The following is an 18791-nucleotide window of genomic DNA, read 5'->3' as shown; positions in this document are numbered from 1 at the left end:
AGAATGTAAGCGTTTTAGCTTACAATTGCATTTTTTACCATTTCTGGTCACGCCAAAGTTGACTGAAGGTTGAAATTTTGGCACTTATCGTGGCTTTATGTGAAATATGTCAAAATTGATAAAAGCAACAACCATGAGTTATTTTTTGTTGTATTCTACATGAAATTGTGCACATTTTCAGCTAAAACTTTATGTAAAGGCTAATAGAAAATGGTGCAAAAATTACAACAGAGTGACTAAAGAATTTCTGAGATTTTCAGCAGAGTTACCTGATGCTTTCTTTTGGGATAAGAAAGAAATTACAAGATGGCAGCTGGGTCACGCTTTGCAAACAAAACAACAGCGTGATCCGTGAACTCCCAGCATCCCTCAAAGCAGGATTTAAAATTTTTCACAAACGAGGCCTATAAAGTATTTTTCCGCGAATATTTAAAAAAACTTTTTGTAGTCAACGTATTTTATGTCCACTTGGCACCCGACACACAATTTTTGTCAACGTAAAATACGTCCAGTCGGCGTTTAAGGGTTAATGTTAAGAGTTTAGTAATAAAAAATTCTCCTAGATATGTTTCTGGCTGCATCTATGAGATTCCTTGTAAAAAATGTGATAAAATATACTGTACTATGGACAAACTGGAAAATCGCTTCCACAACGAATCAAACAACACCAATATTCTGTGAGAAATGGCCAAATATTGAATGCATTATTCATACATATGAGATTCAGATCATCCTATTAACTGGAGTGAAGCAAGATCTTTAGTCCTATGCAACCCACAGTTAAAAGGAATATTATCGAATCTTGTTTTATCAAGCCAAGTACTGAAAGTATTCTAAACTTTAGTCTTGGTTTGTTTAAACTTGATGCCTTTATAATTAAAAAAAGTTGTTGATAAATACAGTGAACCCCGTATTCGGACATTGTCAACGTCAGGACTAACGCATTCTGGGTTTCTCTGTGGAACATATCTAGCCATCATTCATGAAAATTCGCCATTCGTGGTATTTTTCACTGAGAAATATTCACTAATTACTGTATTTTCATAGAACCTTTCATGAATAAATGCACAGTTTTTGTGATAAAACTATTAAAATATTCAGGTATAAGCATTTTTACAGGGTTTTTCTGTGTTTGTCCTCAAAATGGGCAGTTCTATGTGTTTTTAGAGGGGTTTTAAGCATTTGAAAATAGATTTGACCTGAATCAAGGGACAGATCCCCGCGAATACAGGGGGTTCACTGTATAAGCAAAATTAGTATTCAGTTTTATACACGTAAGATTCCGCATCTCTTCTGTTAAGTATTTGGTTCTAGTTTGTGACTGCATGATCCTGGATTTTCCTTGGTTACCCTTTTGTTTATTACCCCTTGGCAATTAACCATCTGGTATTCATTTTTATTCATGTTTTTGGATTTTGTATGGCTAAACTTTCGTATCCCTTGTAGTTAGGCCTATGTTTTAGTTTGTGACTACTTGATCCCAGATTATCCTGGATTATCTTTCTGTTTATTACCCTTTGACAATTAATCATCTGGTATTCTTGTTCTTTTTGTTTACTTGGTAACCTTCCTTTCATCTGTGCCTCATTTGTACCCAGACGATGCATTAATAAACGTGAAAGCGCTTTGGTACTGAACTTCTGCCTGTCATTTTTCTGTGGATTTGCTTATATAATGTATGTACAGTGGGCACAGATCTGCACCACTTTCTGGCATGTCCCGGTTCCTGTCACCTCCACGAGGTGAGACAGGACTCTGCCAAGGACAAGCCAATAAATAGTGGGGGGTGTTGACCCTTCCTCCAATGCGGAAAACAACCAGAACTTACCTAACTTCTCGGGAGGGTAAAAATAAAACACTAATAATAACAACATCAAAAAATTACTCCGTCCTATCAAATCTAATGCCCTGAATCGATGGAAAGCTCATTTGGAGTAACAGATCAAAGAGAAGTAGCAGGGGACCTAACCTGTTACTAAATGGAAAATCAGACAAGACATGCATCCCTTTAACTTAAGTCTTACTAGTATTATACTCTAAAGTTGTTTCTATAACCAAACAAGCTCTCTTCATTCACGATCAATTACAGCATTTCATTCAGCTATGATTCATATAGTTATCCAATCATAACTTTTTCCTATGCAAAACATATCACGAGGGTAATAAAACTGGAATAATGCCTATTATGGCAACTTTTACCTTACAGGATCGTACCGAACGAATATTAAAAAAAATTAAACAAGTAAATATAAGAACAAACCAACAAAAAAAACCAAGTGCATCGCATCTGCCGAACTCCTACCAAACCCAGCGACAGGTGTAGACTGCCCGTTATGAGTGTTTGTACCTATTAGTCCCCTGGTGGGGGATGGAGGGAGGTAGATGGATAGAAGAGGGATATTCATTAAAAACCAAGTGTCCTCGTTTTTTGTTTCAATCTGGTGAACTCCTCCTGGTGTGGAAGTAAAAGCTATATAATGGAGAGGTAAAGTTCATTTCAAAAATTTTCATCCTCTCATCAGATCACTCCTTATTATCTTCACATCAAGAAAACCACACTCGTGCCTCAACAGCTAGGCCAACACACGCATCATGCACAACCGAAACATTTGGTCTCCCCAAACTCTTTCCTATACAGCCTAATGTTTTCATCTCTGCTTGTTGTAGATGCCATAATGCAAAACCGGAAAACAAGCACAATACCGTACAGAAGAAAATCAGCATGAAATAGCCACCATTATTAATAACACCAATTCACACCATCTGTACAAGGACACAGCATGAAGAATTCTGACAAGAACATAAACACTCCAATGCCACCTGGTGGGAAACAGGTGATTGCAGAGATAGTCCTAGCGGGTTAGCCAAGTGTTATTTTGTTTTATTCTGAATATCAACCGCACCTAATGGTGAGAAGATATAAGCTAACTTTAACAGTAGGTAAGATTCACTCTAAATAATATGAAATAAAATGGAAAGTGTAATTAGTTCAAGCTAATGGATATAATTACATAATACAGTATTTGAAAATACACTCTACCCATACTTACCCCCTTTATCAAACCCCATTGTGAATACTGCTATAGTACTTCAAGGAAAAACTTTGCCTGCAGAAATCTCAGCCACTATAGTCCAAATTCAATGCCAAAACCTGAAAAAAATAGACACAACATGAAGATTTGTGGGGATATTTTACCCCCAATAAACAAGTTGAGGTACTTAAAGCTGTACTGGAAATTCACTTTAAAAAAATTTCAGAAAAAAGGGGCAAAAGATAGAATAAGGGGAACAACAGCTATTCATTTTATATAAAGGTATAGCCTACTGGTATATTTTTATATACAGTAAGGAATTTTAATTTAAATGATAAACGTACTAAATTATAACTTTTCACATTAATGTACAAATCCTCACAAAGTGTTACCTAAGGCAGCCAACTTGCCAAAGACATAGTAGTCCTGTAGTATTGTGTACAGTAATTTAGCACTGCTGCAGTAATTCTAAGGTCCTGTTCATCTTTCATTCACCAAGGGTGGTTTTCTTTCCCACCCATAAAAGCAAGGAGTCACATAATCTTGCAAGTTTTTGACACACTGCAAGCTGCCTTATTTCTTATTCTTGACCACAAAACCTGTCAATTTAGAATTTGAATGCCTGTTGAGAACAGGATGGTCCTGTCCTACAATACCCATTTTCCAAAACTATCTGTACAGTATCCATTTCTCATATCCATAATTTAGCAATCAATACATACAATGTATCTGAGTAAATTTTATTTTCTTACTATAGCAGTAAAAATGTCTTTTTATTTTTCTCTGAGCCACCCCTATTAGGGGAGACAGCATTTTTATAATAAAATCATTGTTACACAAAATTTTACTATAATACTATTAACATTCTTATACACATTAATACAGGAGTATCCCTTGTAGTATCCAAAAGATTCTGGGACAGGTGAATGAGTGCAAACATGACATTTTCATAATAAAATTAAGTTTCATATATACTTACAAAGTAATCAAACCACTAAAGTTTCTAACTTGCATGGCAGCCTTTTATTTAAAAAATTGTGGTAGCACTTCGACTGTTTTGTGTAGGCGACAAGCCCCGCCCACTAGCGGGAGTACTGGAAGCGACTTAGCAAAAGACCTCATTCTTTTAGTGCCCTTATGTCAGTGAGAGGAGAGGAGGGCGGGCTCCAATTCTATAATTACTTGGTAAGTATATATGAAAAAATTTTGTGAAAAAATGTCATCTTCATATAAGTAACTTACCAAGTAATTACATAGCTGAATCCCACCACTTTCATGGACACATTCTATTCCAAAACATCAAGGCATGGTAATGAGTTTGAAATAGAAAATTTGCTAGCATTGAAACAATGCTTGTCATTTCCTTACCTGGTAAGGGAGTTACTGTGGGTGAATACTGCCTCTGGTTGGTGCTCATCTTAACCTGCAGTGTCGTGGCGGTTGAGCCATGGGTTGCCTCTACCTTAAGTAGGAGCCTTGCAGCGGATGATAGGCCTGATTGCTGGCAAAACAAACACAAGTTCCCTTGCCCTGGGCGCAGTACCAATATAAAAACCAACCAGACAACGCTGTCACCTATAATGAAAACACCACAACCCATCCACCGAGACTGGTGGGTACTCCAGGTACACTGTACCCCCTGGCTCCCGAAAATTCGACACCTTACCTCAAGGCAAAAAGATAGTAAGAGAAAAAGAGATTCCTATGCTTCCCCCCCCCCCAACAATACCATGCCAGCTACTGATAATGGCCCCAAGGTACTGCAACTTTCAAAGACTGTTTCAACTTCTTTCAAACAGTGAGATGCGAAGATCGGTTCGCACTTCCAGTAGGTCGACTGCAGAATGGAAGTGAGGGACATTTTGTGCCTGAAAGCTAATGAGGTAGAGACTACCCTCACGTCATGAGCTTTCACTTTAAAAGTAAGCAAAATGTCCTCCTAAATCTAAGTGCGTGCCTCAGAAATTAAGTCTTTCATGAAGAAGGACAATGCATTCTCAGTCAGAGGGGCAGAGACAGGTTCTTGACAGAGCACCAGAGGTTACTGGATGGCCCTCTGATCTTTCAATCCTGCTCAGGTAATACCTGAAAGCCTTAGCAGGACAAAGAACTCTCTTTGATAAGCTTCAGAGCCAAGGATGTCCATTACCTTCTTAATGAGAAAGAAAGGGGACGGCTTGGATGGGTCCTCATTATTGGCTAAAAATCCACGAGAAAGTAGCAAACTGCATCTCTTTGTGAAAAAACCTACCCTTTTATCGATGACTTGGATCTCGCTAATATGTTAGCAGTAGCCAAGGCCAAGATGGGAAGAACCTTCTGGGTATGGTTTCTCCAAGAAGAGGAACGTAGGGGTTCAAAAGGGAGACCTGTCAGCCACTTCAACACTACGTCCATGTTCCAGGAGACTGGATCTTCCTTCCTTTGCTTGGACGTTTCAAAGGACTTGATGAGGTCTTTAAGATCTGGGTTTGACGAAAGATCCAGGGCCCTGTGTTCGAACACTGAGCCAAGCTCAGCTCAATACCCCTTAATGGTGGAGTACGAGATTCCTAGATCTCCTCGGATAAAGGAGGAAATCCGCAATTTGGGTTACAGATGTCTCAGAAGAAGAGAAGTTGTGTCTGAGACGCCTTCTTTGGAAAATCACCCACTTAGCTTGGTAAATGCGGCTAGAAAATTGACGCCTGCATCTTACAACAGTCTCTGCAGCACGTCTTGAAAACTCTTTCACTCTGACAAGCTTTCAGACAGTATGAAGTCTATCAGGATAAGAGCATACAACCCTTGGTGGTTATCTCTTGAAGAGAGGTTGTCTGAGTAGACATGGTTTTTGGGAAGGAGTCTCGGAAAGTCCATCCACAACCATAGCAGGTCCTGGAACCATTCTTTCATGGGCCAGAACGGGCTATGAGGGTCATCGTGAATATTGCGATGAGCCCAAGACTTGTTCAGCACTTCCTGACCATGCTGAAGGGCGGAAAGGTGTAGGTGTCCATGTTTTGGACCAATCTTGCAGCATGGCACCTGTTGCCCATGCTAGAGGGTCCAGGCCCACAGAACAAACGAGAGGAAGGCGATAGTTCTTTGAGGTGGCAAACAGGTCCAATGTCAGCCTACCCCATAGTTTCCACAGATTCCGACAGACTAGGGGATCCAAGATCCACTCTGTGGGAAGGACCTGCTTTCGACAGCCCTGTTCGTCTGCCAGAACATTTAGTTTGCCCTGAATAAATCGAGTGACTAGACTCACTAGATTTGATCTGCCCACAGTAGAAAGTCTCTTGCTGTCTGGCAGAGAGAAAATGAGTGAGTGCCACCTCACTTTCGTATGTAAGTTAGGGCTGTGGTATTGACTGAATGGACTACCACAGTTTTGTTGTGAACTAGGGTCGAGAGGCACTGAAGCCCTAAGTGAAATGCTTTCAGCTCTTTGACGTTGATGTGAAGGTTCTGTTCTTCCGGCGACCACGTCCCGGAAACTTCCTGGTTCCCCAAGAGGACTCCCCAACCTAGAACAGAGGTATCTGAATAGAAGTGAAGTTCCGTTTCCACGGCGCCCTTGGTGGCCTCCCTTGCGTCCTTCTCTCTCCCCGTAGGTTCTTCCTTATCTCTCCTTCGGTAGAGATCTCTCTCCTTCGCCCTCTTCGCTCACACGCCGGGCCAAGACCGCGAGGGGGCGGGGGCAGGCAGTCAGGTGATCTCTTCTATGGTACCTCCTCCTCGCTGCGAGGGCAGTTCCTCTCGTAGCGAGAGGAGTCTCCTCTACTAATCATCTTTACTTTTTCTTTTCAGGTTGACAGTGAGCATCGCAGACGCAGCAGTGGTTGGCTGGATATCTCAGGGGACATCTTGCATGATGGAGTTCTGACGTTCATTCATTGTTGCTTCGGGACCAACCACAGTACCTGGCTGGAATGACAGTTCCATGTTGGGATCATTCCGACTTCTTCCCGCCAATGTGGATCGATCGCTGTCATTGCTGGCCTTCATGTATGCTGTGGCACTGCCTCTGGCGTATCTGTGGTCCATCTGCTCCTGCTGTTTCCTGTGTTATGCTTCCTGTTAACTCGAGGACAGTCTGTGGGCGGCTCTTCCTGGTCTCCTGCTGCAGCCACCCTGATCGTTCCTGTTGCTGCTGGTGACTTTCATGTAACGTTCTAGGCCACTGCTGTAGCTCCTGCCTTCCGAACCGCTTCCATAGCTCCTGCATTGGCTGTCCTGATCATGCCTGCTGCTTCTCCTGGTGGTCGTGCCCTGGGCCGCCCCATTGTGTTCCTGCCAGCTGCCCTGGAGGTTACGATGTCCGCCATCCTGTGGAAGATGTCGGAGTGAAGGTGAAGGAAGTCGCCCTGTGGAAGTGACGTTCCTGGCCATTGCAGTTGCTCCTGCCTTCCAAACCGCTGCTGTAGCTCCTGCATCAGCTGTCCTGATCGTGCTGCTGCTTCTCCTGGTGGTGGTGTCCTGGGCCGCTTCCGTTGTGTTCCTGCCTGACTGCCCTGGAGGTTACCATGTTTTGTGTCCACCAGCCTGTAGAAGATGTTGGAGTGAAGGTGAAGGAAGTCGCCCTGTGGAAGTAGCCACCGTCTCTTCTTCAACTTATCTTCGATTTTGTCTTCTGCTGCCTTTCCCTTCCTCTCCCGAGGTCCAAGGGGGTCCTGGAATCCAGACAGACCTCCATCGGCCAAAGGAGAGGAAGGCTGCTTCTTTACCCTTGATGCCTTTGGATGTCTAGGGACTGCCTCCTTCCGAGGAGGCAGTGGGTCTCTCGTTGGCTTTTCCCGACCTTCCTGGGTTAGGGAACCACCACATAGCCCTGGGTTTTGTGTTTCAGGGAGCCAGGGGCGCGCAGACCTCGGTTTGCGATCCTGTTCCCAGTCCTAGAGGTTCCACCTCTTAAGATGGGGGCTGCTTTGGGTGCTCATTTCATGCGAGTAGCTCTGAGTGCTCAAGATTCAGTGGAATATCGAGTATCCCAATCTGGTCTGGAGAGTACTCTCCCCGGCCCAGTTCGGGAGCAGTGCGAGAGAAAGGGCTGAGGCACCCAGGTGTCTCAGCTCTTCCTGCCAGCACCACAAGCGCTCCCCGAGTGCTTACCAGTGCTTGGTCGGGTTCCCAGTCTGGTGTCTCAATCCTATCGGTTCGAACACCAGAAGAAGCAGGGAAGAGATTCCCTTTGGGAGTCCTGCAGGACTTCTAAGGGACTGACTCTCTTCTGGGAGACAAGTTTCTCTCGTTGGCTGTTCCCGCCCAAGGTCAGGAACCGATTCGCATTCTCGTGTGGGGTCTTGCGTTTTGGGGGGCCACAAGAGTGCGGGCTCTCGAGCCCACACCCTTGTTGCCAGTCTTGGAAGAAGCTAAGACTGGTTCTTGCCACTGAGCTGATTAACAGCTCTCTTAGGGCTGGCCCAAGGATTAGACTTATTTTACATGGCCAAGAACCAATTTTTAGCAACGGGACCTACAGTTATTGTGGAACTACATTATAGCGAGAAATGAATTTCTATGAGAAATAAATTCCTCTAACTCTTCATCAGCCGGCCGGGGAAGTCTGCCTCTAAGACTGGTTCTGTGCTAGCTCTTTCGATTTCTTAGAAACCGAAAGCAGCTGGGAGTCTCATGAGAAAATTCTAATGAATCACGAGCTCTCTCCTGACAAGAGGCACAGGATGAGAGAAAGTGCTGAGACACCCAGGTGTCTGGGTGCCAGACGCCAGGTGTCAGGTTATCGAGACGCCAGGTGTCTCCATACTGCCCGCCAGCTGCTTCGGTTGCTTGGCTGGGTTTCATCATCGTGTCTTGAATCTTAGGGTTTGAACATGCAGGATAGCAGACACAGAATTCCCTTTGAACCTTCTTCTCGAGGGGCCTCGGCCTCAAAGGAGTTTAGAGTTCTGGAAACTAGCACTGGTTCACGGCAGACGAGTTCCACCTGTCCCATGCTGATCGTGTCCACGCGATCAGCTTGGCTCGGCTTGCTCAGCTTGCTTGCCCCGCACAGCCCCTGGTCGTGCGAGACTGGCTCGACTGGCTTGGCTCACCCTCTGCCTGTCTCCCAGTCCACCGCATACCACCCAGTCGGGATTGCATTCTGATCGGCTTCAGTTCTGTTGAATCTCAGCTCTTCCCCACTTGGTTTTTCCGAATCGGGTTCTCGGCTCTGTTCGAGTGAACTTTCTGCTTTTCCCAGGAAAGTGCTTTGCCACAGCACAAGTGCTCTTCTTCCCCCACGTGGCAGTAATCTCCTTCCGTTGATTATTGCTCACGGTCCGCCTCTCCTGCTGGTCTTACTGGCAGGACAGGTAGGGGTACTCTTTCTCCTCACCAGTTCTCTTTCCTCTCGGTTGTTCCGAGAGGTTCGAGATGGACAGAGAGGCTCCAACGAACTTATCTTTGGAGTTCGGCTGCCTGGCGTGCTTTGGGTGTTGGTCCCCGATTCTCTCAGAGTACAACCAGGTAGCCAAGGAGGGTTTCATGGGATCTGTCAAGGTCTCCCTCCAAAGGGAACAGTTAAGTTTTAGTTTAACCAGACCACTGAGCTGATTAACAGTTCTCCTAGGGCTGGCCCAAGGATTAGATTTATTTTAGTGGCTAAGAACCACTTGGTTTCCTAGCAACGGGACCTACAGCTTATTGTGGAATCCAACCACATTGAGCGAGAAATGAATTCCTATCACCAGAAATAAATTTCTCAATTCTTCATTGTCTGGTCGGGAATCAAAAGCAGGGCCAGCAGAGTGCTAGCTGAGAACAGTTTCAGGAGTTTCCTCAGAAACACCAAGGTTGTAAGGATGGGATTGAGTGACATACTGGCAGGGTGTTGACTGGTTTATTGGTTTTCTGACTGAATGTACAGAATCTTTGAAGATGTTATTCAAGGTGAGCTTAAAGTGCATCTACAAACAGACAGGGAAAACAGAGGTAACTTCTCCCCTATGTTTGTCAGCAGACAAACATGGCGATATTGAGAGACATAATAAATGTACAGTGATAAAACATATATCAATGGAAAGGCCAGGAAATTCTTGGCCAATTGCATGAGATTTGAGACAGATTAATGAATACAATGCAATCCATAATATATGTGAAATGGAGAGAACGTCTTGGCTTTCAGAAACACACACAGTTTGACACAGAAGATTCAGTGGAACATTATGAGTATTTCTAGAATGCTTGCATGGCAATGCAAGTAGTGGTGACTGTACATAAATCAAGACAACTGGTTAGTTCCCAGGAAATATTGTATGGTAGAAGGGTTTCAGTGAGAAAAATGGGATGCTCTTGTTCTGTCTTGTCCCTTCATGGAGAGGTACACACGTTTTTGGAAGAGATGGCGCCGGCAGGTCTCTTACAGGGTCTTCCTCTTCTTGCAATCGCTCTTGTTTTTTCTCGGAGAACTTCGCCTGATTCGTCAGCACATGAGGATCCCCGGACAGGACCACGGTTCCCAATGATTAATCTTCATCACTTGCAACCCTTGCAGTTCCCGAGGCGCCGAGAGTGTCGGGGACTGCTGTGGTCCTTGCTTCCAGAGCGTTCTCGACCAGATGAATTCTTTTCTTTGGAGAAGGAGTTCATTCAGGTCGAGACACCAAGCTTCCCCCTGCCTCAACAGAATACAAATTCTTTCTTGCCTCGGAGGGTCTTGCCAACTGCAGTTCTGTGGGCAATTCTGGTGCTAAGAAGAAGGACTTTGTCCCAATTGATCTCATGGTTTCGTAAGTCCCGAGTTGGCTCAACCCTTAGGAACAAACCTTTACTTGGTTCTGCCTTTCTCTTCAGAGATTTGCCAGATACCTGGTAATCAAGGTTCATACCAGGGCACTGCCTTGTCCTTTGGACAATGGCCAAGACCTTTGGGTCTTAGTCATCTTGACTTGACCTTGAGTTCAAGCCAGCCCCTCAACTCCTAAGAAGTCCCAGGCTTTGGAAGAAGATTCAGAACATAGCCCTCTTCTTCCCTTCCAGGAAAGTGCACATAACTGTGTCTCTTTCCATCCTCTTTCCCATAAGGGAGGAGAGAAGAAGGGAAGAGAGAAAGAAGTATCTGACCGGGAAGAAGTTCTCCTACTGCTGATGCCTGGACGAAATGATACTTATTGAGTCTCTGGAGCTTGCAGCGACATTGCTGAGACCTGAGAATGGATTCCTTCAGGAGGAGTATCTATTTCCCTTAGGTCTCGGCAATTCTTTTCATCAAATTTCCATCCCACTTCCTCTCCCGTGCTCCCAATTTGAGAAATGCCAGCCTGACTAGAGCTAATTGTCTTGGTATCCTGTCATCTTGCAGAAGCTTCCCCATAGTGGAGAATGGAGGTCTGCTTCCATTCCTCCGTCTATCTTTCCTCTTCAAGTATGAGGAAAGAGTTAGGCTAATGCTTGATTGAAGGAACCTTCAAATATGCTTGCATATTCCCCCTCACATCTGTGTCTACTTCCAGATTCACCGATTGAGGAATAGGCGCACACCTGGTAAGACTTTTGTCTTGAAGGTGTGTGACCAAGACGATTAGTACCTTCTCATCACCATCCTGGGCTCAAGGCAGCCTTTTGGCCTTCTGAGAATTCAGGATGAGTTTTGTGACACTCAGTGATTTAGTTGAAAAACAAAACCACAGTAGTGGCATTTGTCGACAAACAAGAGGGAATTGTTTTCCTCCTGTTTCATCGGTTGACATTTGCAGGTACTCGAGTGTTCTATAGCTCACTCGACATCTCAATTAGCCAAATGTATTCCTGGTGGGGATGTATTGGTAGGCGAGCCTGGCCTCTGGCTTGAGTGATTGGGACGGAACGTTGTGCTCACTCTTTTCTTCACAAAGATTCACGAAGAGACTGCTCAACTGAGAAATCCCCACCGTCTTTCTGTTGCCTCCCTGCACAAGTCGGTAGTTTTTCTTGCTCCTTCATACCAGACCCAGGGGCCGCTACGGTGAGGCATGCTGTCTTTTTGGGAAAAATTGATATCTACATTTTTCCCTCCTCATTTGTCTGTTTCGCTAGGGGTTCACAAGCATTGCTCACCCGAGTTACAGACAAATGCTGGAAGACTTCGCCTTTGCCCAACCTGATTGCCGAGGCATCGAGAAGAGTTCTGCTTGACCCAACCTCCTGTAGCAGCTACACAAGAAGTGGTTCTTCAGGCAGTACATCCCTGTGTGTTCAGGACTGGGAGACCTTCCAGCTTTCCTTGCAAGCATAGGCTTTCTTGCCGAGCAGCAACAGATATAGCTGGATATCTCTTGAAGTCCTCTGCAACACTGTCCCAGGGACTGGATCCGTCTTCGCTGGTGGGTGTCGTTGACAGAACTTCTCAGGTCAGAGTCGCTCTTCAAGTCTGGACTTCGTCTTCTCCGCCGAGGGTTGCTTCTCTCCCTTTCATATGTGAAGAACGTAGGCCCTTGCGACCTAGTCTTCTATCTGAAGTAACCTTCCTCTCCTCAGTAGAGACTTAGCTATGGACAAGAAGCTTCTTCAGTTGTGCTGTCCCAGGGAACTGTTCCCTGAGTGGCATGTGACTCTTGTTTAGGGTTCCTGTCCCGTGCTCTGCACGCCCCCTTACGAGAGTCATCAAACAGAGATGTGCCCTCTTAGGACCATCTCTCATCTTGCTCTGGCCTTGGCGTAGAAGATGGAAGAACAGGGATGAAGGGATCAATACCCTCCTCTTCTCAGATGTCGTAGGTGGACTCTGAATCCATCGGCATCTATTGTCAGGTTCAAGTCCTTCTTGTTCCCCTCCTCCTTGGACTTTGTGTTGATGATCCAGATCCTTCGTTACTTTGTCCTATTAAGGAGCTGTGGTACTTTCCAAAAGGCTTGACATTGCTAACCTGGATGTCGTCAGCATTTTTGCTAGTACTCTGTCTTCCAAGGAAGAAGTGTTCTAACGACATCTCTTTCTCCTGGCTTTGTGTAGCGATTGAAGGAGGTACTCAGGCAGCTGGCAACGACGATACCGGTACTTTCCACCCGAGAGCTCACAAAGTCAATGGCTTGGTCCATCCCTCGCATTCCAGAAGTTTCTGTCGGTCTGGAAGCAAGACGTGGTCTAGACCACACTCTTGTCTTCCTATGGTCTTGCCCACAGACCCTTGGAACCTTTTTTCCTTGGCCCTGTGGTGGCTGCTCAACAAGTTGTGTTGTCTTACCCGGCTCCTTCAAGAGGACGAGAGCATCTCGCCTAAGGTGTTGGTTCTGGAAGTGAGAAGGATATCAAGAGTGACTGGCCTCTCTTTCCTCCTCCTTCCCTGTCCTCCTAGTTCTCCTCCTTTGAGATGAGAAGAGGACTTGAACCAATACTTGCTGGATCTGGCACTGATGCAGTAAGACTGGTACATCGAGCACCCATTCTATTTTTCTTCTAGAATTATAGAAGCAATTCTGCTCCTTCTTCTAGCAAGGGGAGGAAGGAGAGACTGGCAGTAAGGGAACCCTATCTCAGCTTTTCCTTACTGCCTCTGACTCTAGATCCTTCCAGCCTATTTCGTAGGCCTTACATTTCCTCACTCCTGAAAAGGTCCAGTATCTGACATTTGATCTTCCAGTTCCTACACTCCGATCAATATGTCAGAGAGGCTACTCATCCTCACTCTTTCAACCAGGAGGAGTAGCCCAGGTGTTCAGAACTCCAGTCAGTTCAGGAGACTCACTCAGATTCCTCCCTCCAACCAGTGAGTCTTCCTGAATGTAAAGGACCGATGGTTTGTATATCGTGTCATAACAAAATCAGTTTTTGAAAGTAAATTGTATTTTCTAACTATACAAACCTGAGGTCCTTTACATTACATTTTATGCCCACCTCATGCCATCCCTCAATCTGAACCTGGAATGAAAGGCAAACTGAATGGTTACATCCGGGTAGGCGGGTATTCCTGCCCACCTGGCAGTAGTACTGCCTAACCACCTTGTCAAGAGTTTAACGGCCGTGTCCAGCCTTTGATGAAAGTAATTCCTAATGTAAAGGATCTCAGGTTTGTATAGTTAGGAAAAATACAATTTTTTTGAAAAATAAGATTTTGTACATACTTAACACCAGATATATACTTAGCTTTGCTATAGTCTCCGAATGTTTTTCGACAGAAATTCAAATTTCGAACACGCGACAGGTAGGTCAGGTGATCAACCATAGATTGGGTGGCGGAATAGGAACCATTCCCGCTTTCTAAAATCAGATTTTCTTCCACCTGTCTCCTGAGGGGAGGCTGGGAGGGTATTTTCAAATATATCTGCCGGTAATAGTATGTACAAAACTTTATTTTATCATAAAATATCATTTTTTTATGACATGCAACTTACCCGTAGATATATACTTAGCTGATTAAAGCACCCTTGGAGGAGGGCAAGAGACAGCTAATAACTAAAAACGGGAAACAACATATGTTGTAGGAATAAACAAAACCATGGTTCTTACCTGATTGGGCAGAAGACTTCATGGATACTGTCTATGAGTCTGCATGCCTCAAGAGCTTCAGCGAGGAAGTGACCTAAGACTGACAGCCCTTCTGGATCATATCAATGGGGAAAACCCACTTACATGACAGAGCCTGTTATGGATCGTGTCAATGGGGATTAACCCACTTACAAGACAGAGCCCTCTACCTGAATCATATCAATGGGGGCTATCCTCTTACATGACAGAGCTTGGTAAGAAAAAAATACAAGGAGCATTGACAACCAAAACCGACCACCTGACCAAGCCTAACCTTGTTAGTAATAAGAATGAAAAAGAGACCCTCAACACTGTCTTTCAACCACCATAAAAACACAACAAATAATTAAAAATAACAACTAGATTAAATAGGATTTCTTCAGCTCCTTGACCCCAGCACCGTTCATGGATACGTAAGCTCCTAGAGAGAAGCACTTCTCATCTGGCCTACTCTCCATCTCAAATAATGAGAAGCAAACACTGAGTTACATCTCCAGTCTGTTGAGTCCACAATAGACTGGAGGGACAAGACTTGTGAAAGCCAGAGAAGTAGCTATGGCTCAACCTCATGAGCATTAACTCTTAGGAGCTGAAAATGTTCGAAAAAATGCATGAAAGATATGCCTCTGATAAGATCCTAGTAATAAGAAAGCATGGGCATTCTTTGAAATTGTTCTTGAAGGATCCTTGACAGAGCACCAAAGACTTTCAGTGTTACCGATCCTCCCAGCTGTTTTTTCTCTCCAAATAAATCTAAGACTTTTACTGGGCACAGAGTGTGTTCTAACTCCTGTCCTGAAAGATCAGAGAGTCCTTTTGTTCAAAACTTTTCTTGGCCAAGGTTTATAAGGGTTCTCATTCTTTTATAAGAAAAGGCTTAAAGGAGCAGATTGCAGAGTCCTTCAAAGCCAACAGAACCTTCCAAAGTTGTAATTCACTTAATCTTTTAGGCAGAAATCAAGATAACTGCCAAAATTTCAACAATGATTTTCTGGTTAAATCCCTGAAAGAGGCAGATCGAGGAGGCTCAAACTTTTCAGACATTAAGAATTTTAAGACCACGTCCAAATTCCAACTGGGAGGTCTAGGGACTTGCTTTTTTGCAACAAAAGACCTTATAAGGTCATGAAGGTCTTTATTATCAGAGATGTCCAGACCTCTGTGTCTAAAAACTGAAGACAGCATGCTCCTATACCCCTTTATGGTGGAAACAGCCAGGTTACACTGCTCCCTTAGGTAAAGAAGGAAATCAGCAATGTTTTACAGAGGTACTGGAAGAGGATATCTTTTATCAGTCCTGCACCATCTTCTAAAGACTTCCCACTTTGACTGGTAGAGGCGCAAGGTAGAAGATCTTTTGGCTCTGGCGAAATGGCCCTCGCAGCCTTGTAAGCTAAAAACCCTTCGCTCTTGTAAGTCCTTCGACAGTCTGAAGGCAGTTAGGTTTAGAGCGGGAAGGTTCTTGTGGAATCTGTCTGAAGTGGGGCTGTTTGAGAAGATCGCTTCCTGAGAGGGAGCGATCTTGGAAAGCTCTATCATCCATTCCAGTACCTCTGTGAACCAGTCTTGGATGGCCAAAAAGGAGCTATCAGGGTGAGCTTGGTGCCCTTTGACGAAAACGAAACTTTCTTATTACTTCCCCTAAATCTTGAATGGGGAAAAGCATAATTTCATCTAATCCTGTCCAATCTAGGAGAAGGCTCTGGTTGCTACTGCTCTGGGGTCCGAGATTTGAAGCAGTAGTTTTCCAACCTCTTGTTCCAATGGGTTGCAAAGAGGTCATATATGGCCTTCCCCACAGGAACCACAGCCTTTCGAAACCTCCTGATGAAGAGACCATTCCGTGGGAAGAACTTGGTCCTTCCTGCTGAGCAGATCGTTTCACATTCCTTTCTCCAACAAATCTGGTGAGGAGTCGATCTTCTCCCCCGCCCACAACAGAAGGTTCCTTGCTGCAATGTACAAAAGAAGGAATTTTCCTCCCTGCTTCCTGATATAAGCCAGGGCTGTGGTGTTGTCTGAATTGACTAGAACTACTGTCCCTGAGACAAAGAAGTTATGAATCGGGAAGAGCCAAATGAACTGAATGGCTACCAGCTCTTTCATGTTGATGTGCCAGTTCACCTGGTCCCTCCCAGGTGCCTGACACTTCTCTCAGCCTAGTGTTGCCCCTTTACCCGACTCCGATATTTCTGAGAACAACACTAGGGTAGGGCTCAACTTGAAGAGACAGTCCTTTGCATAATTTTCAACTAACCACCAACGGAGATGTTCCTTTTTACTTGAAATGAGATCTGGAACAAAGTTGCTAGTCCTGGGACTTCCGATCCCAAGATTCTTTAGGAAGAACTGAAGAGGTCTCAGATGAAGTTTTCCCAGAGAAAAACGAACTGTTCCAGCGAGGAAATGGTCCCCAGCAGACTCATCCATTCCTCGCCGAACAATGTTTTTCTTAGAAAGTCTGTCACCTTTTCTAGGCAGCGATCTATTCTTTCCAGGGATGGAAACGCTAGAAAATCCCGAGAATCCATCAGAATCCCCAGGTAAACAATGCCTGCTGAGGAACAACCTGGGATTTCTCGAGGTTTACAAGAAGTCCAAGTGACTGTGTCAGGTTTAAAGTCCGAGAAAGGTCCTCCAGACAACTGTTCTTTGATTGGATGCCGAATCAGCCAATCGTCGAGATACATTGATATCTCACCCCTCCAAGTGCAACCAGTGAGCTGCCATTTTCCTGAGAATGGTCCGTGAACACTTGGGGGCTGTGGAAAGACCAAAGCACAGAGACCCTGAACTGAAAAGTTTTTCCCGTCTAAGGGTGAACCTCAGGAACTTTCTGGAGGAGGGATGGATGGGAATGTGGAAGTAAGCATCCTGAAGGTCCAGGGACACCATCCAATCCCCTTGACGAAGAGACGACAGAACTGGAAGACGCAGTCTTCCATTTTGAACTGGTTTCTTTCATGAAAAATTCAGGAGCTCTCACGTCCAGACCGGTCTCCACCCTCCCGAAGATTTTGGAACAAGAAAAAGACGGTTGTAAAACCTTTGAGTGGAGATCTTGCACCGGTTCTATGGCAGCCTTTTCTAGCATTTGTTCCACTGCTAGCAGAAAGGCCTGCCTCTTGATTTTCCTCTGTTGCTGGCGGATAACTCCTTGAGTTGATGTTAAAGGAGGACTTTCTTGAAGGGAATAAGGTATCCTTCCTTAAAACAGGAGAGGGACCAGTCTGGTCCGAACCTCTCTGTGCCCAGATTTGCCAGAACTGTAGAAGTCTGGCACCCACTGCAGTGGAGGACTTGATCATTTTCACTTGATTTTGATAGTCCTGGAAGACCTTCCTCTTCTTTCAGGTCTTTTGCTCCTGAAGATAGGATCTGGGGAAGGACCACCTCGAAAGGGCTCCTGAAAGGGGAACTTTTGCTCTTCTTAGCAAGGGAGCAGCAGGTCTGATCCTCTTGAGTGACTGAGCCAAAAGATCCTGTGTCGCCTTTTCAGATAAAGAACAAGAGACCTCCTTCACAGTTCTTGAGGGAAAAGGTGAGGAGATCCAAAGGAGCAAACAAGAGAGAAGATCTCTGAAGATAGTCCTAGACTTCGAGAGGAAAAGAGCTGAATACTGACCTCTTCTTAAGAACAGGCCAGTGAAGATGGAGGAAGCAATCAGACGCACCGTCACTTCACAGCCTTGTCCAAGCAAGACAAAACACTGAGAAATCAGGTCAATACAGACTGAATTCAAAGACTCCTGTTGGCTAAAGCTCCAAGAGACCAGTCCATAAAGTTGAAGACTTCCAAACTCTAAAAAAGACCCTTGAGGAAATGGTCCAACTCTGAAAGTCCCCAAGAAAAATGAAGCCAAAGAAAGTCTAAAGAATCCACCAGACAATTAGAGAAAAATCCTGAGCCAGCAGAAGCAGAGAGCTCCCAACCCCATCGGCTCCTAGTCTCATACCACATTCCTGATTTTCCCAAAAGTTTCAAAGGAGGGAAGCAAGAGAAAACAGTCTTGCCTGCATCCTTCTTGTCTAAGAGAGCCAGGAGTTCATTTTCTTTAATGCCTTTTTGGCATGAAATCGGAAAGCACTTAACTAAAGAGGAAGATTCTAGAGGCTGACTGAGTGCTGTCCTGACATTGAACCCGGAGAAGGAGGGGCAGCAGGACAAAGAAAATCTCCAAAAATTATGAATAAGAAGCTGTCAACCTCTTGTAATCCGAAATGGTCTATCCTTAGGAAACTCTTCCACAAAACTTCCTCAGACAAAGGCGGAGAAAAACCTCTAGAGAAGAAGGGCGCACTATGCCAGAAGAAGATGTGCCTGGAAG

At 44.7% G+C, this 18791-nt stretch overlaps 1 protein-coding gene across 7 annotated transcripts in view; it reads right to left on the bottom strand.

Moving 5' to 3' along the window:
- The window catches only part of Ugalt (UDP-galactose transporter), a 430948-nt gene that overhangs the window by 389530 nt on the left and 22627 nt on the right, over window positions 1-18791 (bottom strand). For all 7 annotated transcript variants that reach the window (XR_010853662.1, XM_067107245.1, XM_067107253.1 and 4 more), the window contains one exon: window positions 3051-3151. Coding sequence is in view for 4 of the 7 variants with exons in the window: in XM_067107245.1 (XP_066963346.1) it covers window positions 3051-3069 (19 nt within the window). In the remaining 3 variants the exon portion in view is untranslated. Of the gene's footprint in view, window positions 1-3050; window positions 3152-18791 lie in introns of those variants that run through there.

The sequence above is a fragment of the Macrobrachium rosenbergii genome, chromosome 8, assembly GCF_040412425.1.
Source record: "Macrobrachium rosenbergii isolate ZJJX-2024 chromosome 8, ASM4041242v1, whole genome shotgun sequence".
Classification (NCBI taxonomy): Eukaryota; Metazoa; Arthropoda; class Malacostraca; order Decapoda; family Palaemonidae; genus Macrobrachium; species Macrobrachium rosenbergii.
This window is presented reverse-complemented; position numbering and strand designations above follow the sequence as displayed.